The sequence below is a fragment of the Cydia fagiglandana genome, chromosome 5, assembly GCF_963556715.1.
Source record: "Cydia fagiglandana chromosome 5, ilCydFagi1.1, whole genome shotgun sequence".
NCBI classification, from domain to species: Eukaryota; Metazoa; Arthropoda; class Insecta; order Lepidoptera; family Tortricidae; genus Cydia; species Cydia fagiglandana.
The window spans coordinates 14,102,214-14,112,279 of record NC_085936.1 but is presented as its reverse complement, the minus strand read 5'-3'; the positions used below and the strand labels follow the sequence as shown (position 1 = coordinate 14,112,279).

The 10,066-nt window shown below is 45.9% G+C and overlaps 1 protein-coding gene across 1 annotated transcript; it reads left to right on the top strand.

The window, feature by feature from the left end:
• The first annotated feature begins 3,404 nt into the window (after positions 1–3,404).
• Positions 3,405–9,164, top strand: LOC134664740 (uncharacterized). The gene is made up of 2 exons (XM_063521487.1): positions 3,405–3,793; positions 3,854–9,164. The coding sequence occupies exons 1-2, from the start codon at positions 3,405–3,407 to the stop codon at positions 9,162–9,164; spliced, it is 5,700 nt and encodes a 1,899-aa protein (XP_063377557.1).
• The last annotated feature ends 902 nt before the right edge of the window (positions 9,165–10,066 follow it).

Below are 10,066 nucleotides of genomic sequence, written 5' to 3'. Positions count from 1 at the left end.
ACACTAAATACTAATCTATTTAAAAATACGATTAATGGAATGCACCAGCCTTGTGAAGGCCGCGTCACGCGTACTCGTCATACGTCACCCAATACGGATGCAACACATGCTATGTCATCTTAAATTTCGAGTACATAAATTAAGGAAAAAAAAAAGCAATAAACAGTTCATACATTTGACGCATTATTAGAGTTTTAAACTAAAAAATTATTCACAACATATGATATAAAAATTAAGGCATCAATTAGGTAATACGAGTAGGTATAAAATAAATATAATGAAAGACAAATAAACAAAATAAAAGGGAAGGAAACATCTAAACATCACATTGAAAGAGCTAAATCAGATAAGTGTTGCAACCAACAATTAGCCTGATCAACTAAAAGTTATTGTGACTCTTACATGCTTTAAGTTTTCAAAGTGATGATTTCCTTTCAAAACGGGGTAGCTCGTGGAAATAAATAATGTAAGCAAGGTACACCAGTGTCGTAAATAGCTATTAGGGTCATGCATGTGTTAGATTAGTCTTTACGTTTAGGTTACTATTTTTACTTTTTTATATCATGTTTTACTTTGTGCTCACATATTATGTCAAATGAATTGCGTGGAATGTTTTATATCTAGTTATAAGTCTAGGATTCATGCTCCTTTCATACGTGCTTAATATTGTACCTATTTATAAGTCTAGGATTCGTGCTCCTTTCATACGTGCTTATAATTAACGAGATTGACAGAAATAAATAAAACTCACTCTGCATATAATGCCCACTAGTTCAGAGATACAAATCGCCCGGCCATTCCTATATAAACCCGCGCCATTTGTAGCATATTCAGAGAACTCAGAGAGCTTAACTCTATCACTTGCCTGAACACTCTCCAGTAAATAAACTCCAGTGAACGAATATACAAGGAAACATTCTGTCCGCTCAATTATGACCCAACGTAAACTACCCCGCGATAGGCGGTACTTACAAACTGCTCGATTGGCAACCTCAGTTCGACCGAGTTGACAGTCAGTGACAAATGGCTAAATTGGTTTATAAAAACAACGTTTTTTTATAACTAAAAATGGCTTCATGTGTCTGGAAGTGGTGCAGAAGTTACTCTGCTCATACCAAGGCCACTGGAATCACTTTTCACATGTAAGTAAACAGATAAATTCACTAAAATTTGGAATAAATATGACGACATTTTTTCAATATTACCGTGCTAAGCTAAAACGTAACACCTGCATACGACTTTCATAATAACATACGACTTTTTAAATTACGAGGATAATAGGGATGATGTTATGCTAAATGAAGTAGACAATTTTATTAACTTAGTTTGATTTAGGTATCCTACATTGTAATAAATTCCTTCTTACATATTTATATCATCCTTTTTTCTTTCATGGGATGGAGGTATAAAAACTACCTAGTTATTTCAAATTACCTAATTATCAAATTTCGTATTGTTATTCTAGTATTTGTTATGTTACTTTCCATTCAGATTCCCTTAAGATCCTATTCGCAGGGAACTATGGACAAAAGCTGTCCAATTAGAAAGACATGAAATTGATTGGATGCCTGACAAGAGATCTAGAATATGTTCTATTAATTTCAAAGATGAAGATTTCCACTTGTCAGAAAAAGGGTTCACGACTTCACGCAGCTTAATAAAACTGCTTTACCGATTTGTACTCATGAGATAACCATACCCGGTCTCCTATATGTAGATATGTTTTTTCTGTCACTCTTTCAATGAATTAGTTTATCAAATACACACATTACCTGAATATGTTGATCATTTGAAGCCACCTTCTGCTATCACGACTATATGCTACGACCAGGTACTCTCTCAAGCCATTTCCGTCAGCAGAAAAGAGCGCCAAATTTAGAAAATGTAAGCGCGCGAACGGTTATGGTCCCATACAAAATTTTAATTTTGCGTCTTTTTCTACTGACAAACTTGCTTGACCGGCTATATACTCGTACATATAAAATATTTCCATTGGAACTGAAATTGGGGATGAGCCTTTATTGTGTCTCCGCCTGTTCAAAATTTTTTGACCCGATTCGTGTACCCATGTAAATTTTGCAGGCTGTCCGATTAATAAGATCAAGCTCACCATACATTTACTATACTTGATCTTGATCTTAGAAAAACGGACAGACTATACCTGAACGTGACTTCGCTCTGCCTTACAGATTGATAATAAAATATACCTAGCTGTAAAAAATACTTATAATAGCGGAATACATTTATACAACAATTAATATTTACTTATGTTGAGTTAGTTTGTTATTTCATAACAAAATTTTAACTAGTTATCTTTTAATTGCATTAAATTATTATACGTGAAATATTTGACTGGTTCTTCGATGTATTGCATAAACCTATCCCCGTCCAAGTCATATTCTAATCAAATATGAACCGCGGACTCTCAGCGGCCAGTACGTACAGCAAGAAGGTTATTAGCGGATTAATGTCGCTGATTGGTAGTTATTGACGTTATATGCATTTCATCTACACTTAGCTATGTACATTTGTGCAATAGAGATGACTATTATTCCGTTTACCAGCTTCGATTACAGGCTCTGTAAACGTATCGTCTTATTTAAATGTAGGCGTAATTGTGTATGTGTGCTAATTTGTGCCGAGAATTTGAATGGCAATGTTCCCAAAGGCGGTTTCCTTGTATATGCCTTCACTGATAAACTCAGATATATGTGTTTTTATTTCACACAACACATATTCCGGTAAATGGAGGTATAGCGGACTTCGAGACAGCACGACGGCCAGCGCGTTCCAGCGGCGAATTTCTACGCTTCACCCAACGAACCCCTCATCACGAAAAGTTACAGTCTACACTCCACAGTTTGGTCCTTTTGAAGCCGGATGAAGATAGAAAAACGTACGCGCTGAGTTTCAAGCGACATAGCTTAACTCAGAATCAAGAAAGAAACACGTACGCGCTGAGTTTCAAGCGACATTGCTTAACTCAGACGGCAAGAAAGAAACAAGTACGCGCTGAGTTTTAAGCGACATTGCTTGACTCAGACGGCAAGACTGAATAAAGAACGCGCTGGGCCTAGAGGTTCGCTTCGGCTCAGACCCAACCCCAATACCTTTCCGTACCCATTTACCGGCTTGCCGGTCGGACCGTGCAGCGTGTAGGTCGTCCTCCGCTCACGTGTCCTGGCAACTTTCGTTGCATGTGTCACATGGTTGATACCCACACACTGCTTTCGAACGTTCTAGGCATAGCACTTTGCCATTGCGGGAGATTCAGTGCCACGAGGGATCCACGCTACGCTTAGGGCCTGACGTTACGCTCGGTAACGGTCAGTCATAGATATAGGCAGGTCAAGTTAGGGACCCCCGCGTGTGTCAAGTGAAGTGAAGTGGTTCCAGCCAGAAAGATGTCCGAAAAGGAAGCAAGGAGCCTACGACCACGCACCAAGGGCCCGCCTGCGCCCGCAGCCAGCATGGACACCCCTACCCCCTCGTCCGGTAAGACTACGTCCGGCGAGACAAATACGTGGAGCAAGGGCACCAGTGGCAACCCGAATACTACCGGTGGAAACGAGTCGGTACACTCGGAAACGTTAGATGCCACGGTAGTAAATCGTAGTAGGTCAGGTACGCTAGTGAATAAAGACGCCGATGCGCCGCCGTCGCCGTCGCGGGCGCCGTCTAATCGCGATTCACATAAAAGTCGCAAATCGGTTAGGGAACGCGATAAACAATTGGCCGTGCTAATGGCCGAGCTCGAGGTTCATAAAGCCCGTCTAGTCGTCGCTAAGACAGAGTCCGACACTGCAAATTTACGGCTGCAGGTTGCGCAACTGAAGGCGCAGTCTGTCGGCAGCAGTGACGCGACCGTCGAAGAACGTACTAGAAGTTGGGTAGAACGACAAGCGAGGTTACAGCACGAGATCGCACAGGAAAACGTTAAAATCCCGCCGCCGAAACAGACCGCGCCACCGCCGCCGCGGGCAGCCGTCGAACGGACTAGCAAACCAACCCCGCGCACTTTAGAGGTACCGCACGGTACCTACGCGCCAATGTACCATAAACCGCCGGAATTACCTGCATTCGGCGGAGATATCACCGAATGGATATCATTTAGGGCAGAGTTCGAAGATACGTCGCCCATGTTTAGTGCCGTCAATAACGTCAGTCGGATTAGGCGCGCACTTAAGGGCGAAGCTCGGACGGCCGTAAAATCAATAATGTACACGGTTCAGGATCCGTACGAGATAATGGAAGCGTTGGAACGGCAGTTCGGCGACCCTGAGGAGATTGTTCTTACGGAAATTCATAACGTTAAACGCATGCCGCGTTTATCCGAAGACAATTCGAATATAACCTCATTCGCCGCGCATGTAGCGAATGCCGTCGCCACCATTAGATCCTTGCGTCAAGAGAAATACTTGCACGCGCCTGAGCTCGTGAATAAAATCGTGGATAAATTGAATCTGATAGTGCGCTATGAATGGGCCAAATACAGGCAGTCTAACGTAGAATCACCCGGGTTAGTAGCAATTTCCGAGTTTCTAAACGAAATTAGCACTGCGGCCAAGCGCATAAACCGACTTAAGCCGTCCAACCGATCACGGAATGCAGTGAACGCGGTTTCCTCTGCGCGCGAACCCGAAAGATCGAGCCAAGCTCTCTCTAGGTCTCGCGACCCCGCGTTCTACCGTGATACGTATGATAGTTCGCGAAATGAACGAAATGCGGTTTCCTCTGTGCGCGAGCCCAGTCGATCGAGCCGCGCTCTCGCTGGCCCCCGCGCCCCCGCGTCCCTTCGCGACTATAGTTCGGAATCGGAATCAGATTACCACGAGTCATACACACGTGATACGGGAAATAGATCGCGTTCTAATAAATCGACCGTAGCTCAAGTAAAGCACCGCGATGGCAATTTAAAGAAAAAGCCAGCGTCCACCGGAGCTAAGCCCAAGCGACAGATATCGTCTGTCTCTTTCTCGCGCGAAGCGTGCGCCATATGCAACAACGGCAAAGAACACGAAGTTAAGGAGTGTTCGAAATTTCTAGCCGCGACTGTATCTGAGCGCTGGGACTTGGCAAAGGGAGCTAAATTGTGCTTTAGGTGTCTAGGCGCGAATCACCGTAAATTTTTTGGATGTAAATATGTCGCGTGTGGCATGAATCAGTGCGAAGCCGGGCATAATAGGCTATTACACGGTTTAAGCGCGGCCGGGTCCGCGAACGGTAATAGTGCGCCGGCAGCACGCAAAGCAGTACTCAATGTTAAACTGCCGCAGACGTATCTCAAAATCATGCCAGTAGAGGTGTCGGGACCGTTAGGTACCGTCCAAACCCTCGCGCTACTCGATGAGGGCGCGGCAATGACGTTGATGTTACATGAAACTGCGGATAGAATCGCACCTCGTGTGCGCGGTGAAACATTAGAGATAGAAGGCATAGGCGGTGTAGTACGGGACCCAGATTCGTATGCGTTACGAGTCGCAATACGGGGTTTTTGTAGCCGACATATGGAATTGATGGAGACTTACACGGTTTGCGATATAGGTTTAATAGGAGCGCAGGGCGTACCGCGAGACTTGGTAGATAAATGCGATCATTTATCTAAAATCGCGGACGAATTAAGTTACCCCCCCGCAGTACCTACTATCGTGATAGGCCAAGATAACTGGCATCTCATCATTAGTCGGCAAATTATAGACGGTCCGCCTAACCTCCCAGTCGCGAGTTTAACCAGGCTAGGATGGGTTTTGCATGGACCAGACCGTACGCGTCGCGCCGCGGTACAATTTGTTGGGCACGCAAGGCCTAATACCGCGGATGACGAGGCCTTACAATTGATGAAACGGCATTTTGATATAGAGTCATTAGGCGTTTCGCAAAAATTACCTCGGGCCGATCCCGACCAACGTGCGCTAGATTTGTTAGAAGCCACCTGCGAAAAGATACCGGGGGAGCAAAGGTATCGCTCGGGCTTACTTTGGCGGTCAGATGACGAGAAACTCCCCGATAACCGAGAGCAAGCATTGAAACGGCTGTACAGTCTAGAACGAAAGCTAGACCGCGATGCGAAACTTAAGGCCGAATATGCGAAGCATATGAACAACTTGCTCGACAAAGGTTACGCGGAGAAAATGGACTCGCGACCGCCCCCCGAGGCACCCCGGACGTGGTATCTAGCCCACTTCCCAACTTTCCACCCGCAACGCGGGAAAATGCGATTAGTTTGGGACGCGGCCGCCACAGCTTACGGACGTTCGCTCAATAGCGCGCTGTTGGCTGGCCCCGACCTGTTAGAATCACTTTTCGGCGTGTTAGTGCGTTTCCGCGAGGGTAAAATCGCGGTAATAGCGGACGTCAAAGAGATGTTTTTACAGATCGAAATAATTGAGCAAGACCGCGATGCGTTACGTTTCGTTTGGAGGGGAGAGGACCGTACCTCCCAACCGCAAGAATATAGGATGAAGCGGCTAATATTTGGTTCGGCAGCGTCGCCGACAACCGCGCTATACGTCAAAAACGAAAACGCAAAATCGCATAGTAAAGAATTTCCGATCGCAGCGGAAAAAACGATAAAGAATACGTACATGGACGACATGTTGATCGCACTCGATACGTCTGAAGAGGACGCGAGACGCGTAGTAAACGAAGTTTACGAGCTAAATATGCGCGCGTCATTCGAACTTCGCGGGTTCGCATCGAACCATCCTGCGGTAGTTGCTGACGTAGTTAATAGCAATCAGGAAACGTCGCTGTTAGGCGCGAACGAGAGCGAGCGTACCTTAGGTTTGAAATGGAATCACAAACGTGACACCTTAGGTTTCAACGTAAACTTTCGTAATACGCCCGAAGACGTACTTAACGGTCAGAAATTACCAACGAAACGACAGGTAACAAGTAGCGCGATGTCGATATTTGATCCAATCGGTTATGTGAGCCCCATATCCGTCTTAGGTAAGGCGTTAATGCAAGAGATATGGAGGACAGGAATTGATTGGGACTCGCCTATACCCGTCTCACTCGCACCCGCGTGGCGATCGTTCATTGATAACGTACAACAATTACGAGACTTGGAAATTCCGCGACACGTGCCCGCATTTAATAGGGAGGCATATATGCATGTTTTTTGCGACGCGAGCGAAAAAATATATGCCGCGGCCGTGTATTTAGTTAGCGTCAACCCCGAGGGGACTAGAACCTCCGCGTTAGTGGCCGCTAAGGCCCGCGTTTCGCCTCTCCGGGTAGTTAGCATTCCGAGGATGGAATTACAGAGCTGCGTACTAGCTACTAGATTAGCGGAAACCATCGTCAAGGAGTCAGATTACGTAATAAAGGAAAGGTTTTTTTGGTCTGACTCTAAAACGGCGCTCACGTGGATACGTGCGGACCCACGTAGGTATAAAACGTTCGTAGCACATAGGTTAGCAGAAATCGAGAACACTACCACCCCCGCCAACTGGCGCTGGGTGCCTAGTGCGGCTAACGTGGCGGACGACGCGACCCGCGGAATACCTGCGCAATTTGGAGTGAACCACCGATGGTTCGTAGGGCCCGATTTTATACGTAAATCCAGGGAGCATTGGCCGATCGAAAAAGTGCCTACGCCCGTCGCCGATACGGGCGAGGAACGCGTCAATAAACTTGTATGTTCGGTAGGCGTTGCGGAGAATAGGTTTGAGTACCTGCCGGAGGTCTGTAGGTTCTCAAAATTCGTGCGATTAGTTCGCGCCACCGCTAGTATTCTAGTTGCCGCCGAGGTTTTCAAAGCCGCATTGTTCGCTAAGAAAACAGATACAGAGATTAACAAGGGGCACGTAGATTTAGCCGAGATGTTGCTAATCCGAAGGAGCCAACATGCTGCATTTCCGGAAGAGATAAAGCTTCTGGAAACTGGGCGGCCACTCCTGAAGAAATCTCCGCTATACAAAATCGCTGTACAACTTGACAAAAACGGAATCATCGTACTGAATGCTAGAATCGATAAAAACACGCACATGCCTGTTTTACATGCGAAAGAAGATTTCGTCAAGTTGTTGATACAGCATTTTCATGCACTCTACAATCACGGCAACCACGCGACCGTCATCAACGAGTTGAAACAAAGGTACTACATTATCGGGCTGCGCGGTAGCATTCGCTACATAACGAATAAATGCCAATGGTGCAGAACCTATAGGGGAATGCCAATCAAAGTTCCCATAGGTGACTTGCCGCCAGAAAGGCTAAAAGCGAATCAGCCGCCGTTTACCGCTGCAGCCGTAGACCTGTTTGGCCCCATGCACATAACTATAGGCCGCCGCCGCGAGAAAAGGTGGGGTGTACTATACACATGCCTCACGACTCGCGCTGTACATCTGGAGCTTGCCGCCTCACTTTCGGCATCCTCCATGATACTGTCGCTACGCCGAATGATAGCGCGACGCGGCACGCCTACAGTTCTCTATTCCGACAACGCTACCAACTTCTGCGGCGCGGAAAGAGAACTGGCAGAGGCCAAAAACACGCTGCCCGACAGTCTCAAGCCCTTCTTGACTGAGCGAGCCATAAAATGGAAAAAAATTCCACCCGGCAACCCCTCCGCTGGCGGTGCCTGGGAACGGCTCGTAGGCAGCGTTAAAACGGCATTAAAAGTAGTACTGAAAGAAAGAGCACCCCACGAAGAGGTTCTACATACTTTACTGCTAGAATCAGAGCACATAGTCAATTCCAGACCGCTGACACCAGTGAATCCAGATTTAGACATTGAAGCCTTGACGCCGAACCACTTTCTAATCGGTCGATCAAGTGCTATGTCGCCACTGGGTGTCTTCACAGACGCAACTATGTCGCTCTCCTCGTGGAGAACAGCGCAAACGCTAGCCGACCAATTTTGGAGGCGCTGGCAGCGGGAATACCGACCCAGCCTCCTCCCCAGGCCCGGTGCTCATCAAAACGTGAAGAGACTGCATGAAGGTGACGTAGTCATTATTGCGGATAGCTCCATGCCACGAGGAACGTGGCCCAGAGGCGTAATCGCCCAGCTATTTCCTGGCCCAGATGGTCATGTGAGAGTGGCCATTGTTCGCACACGCGCAGGTGACGTCCGCCGCCCAGTTTCCAAACTCATCCCCATTTACTCCGAGCATGAAGACGGTGTTAACACACGTGGGGGAGACTGTCGTAAATAGCTATTAGGGTCATGCATGTGTTAGATTAGTCTTTACGTTTAGGTTACTATTTTTACTTTTTTATATCATGTTTTACTTTGTGCTCACATATTATGTCAAATGAATTGCGTGGAATGTTTTATATCTAGTTATAAGTCTAGGATTCATGCTCCTTTCATACGTGCTTAATATTGTACCTATTTATAAGTCTAGGATTCGTGCTCCTTTCATACGTGCTTATAATTAACGAGATTGACAGAAATAAATAAAACTCACTCTGCATATAATGCCCACTAGTTCAGAGATACAAATCGCCCGGCCATTCCTATATAAACCCGCGCCATTTGTAGCATATTCAGAGAACTCAGAGAGCTTAACTCTATCACTTGCCTGAACACTCTCCAGTAAATAAACTCAGATATATGTGTTTTTATTTCACACAACACATATTCCGGTAAATGGAGGTATAGCGGACTTCGAGACAGCACGACGGCCAGCGCGTTCCAGCGGCGAATTTCTACGCTTCACCCAACGAACCCCTCATCACGAAAAGTTACAGTCTACACTCCACAACCAGGATACAACCAGGCAATAACCCTTGAAACCTAAACAATTCGAGCGAGCTCTCAATTGCAGCGGTCCTTGGGCACACGGAAAGGTTTTTTGTTGTTCCGATGTGTGAAAACAACTGTCTGGCAATGCATATTACGCGTAATATGTATCAGCGCGCTATAATAAATAATAAATTTTTGTATCCTTAATAAATATGTTGTATGTAAAAAAGGTCGGCCGACCGAGAGCGCTATTGAAAGGCGCTGTGTATTTTTTAAAAGACAGGTGACAGGTATCACAAAGACAGCTTACATTATTAGGTCACAATGCAGACATTACAAAATGGCTCATTGGCGATCAATTCCTACAAT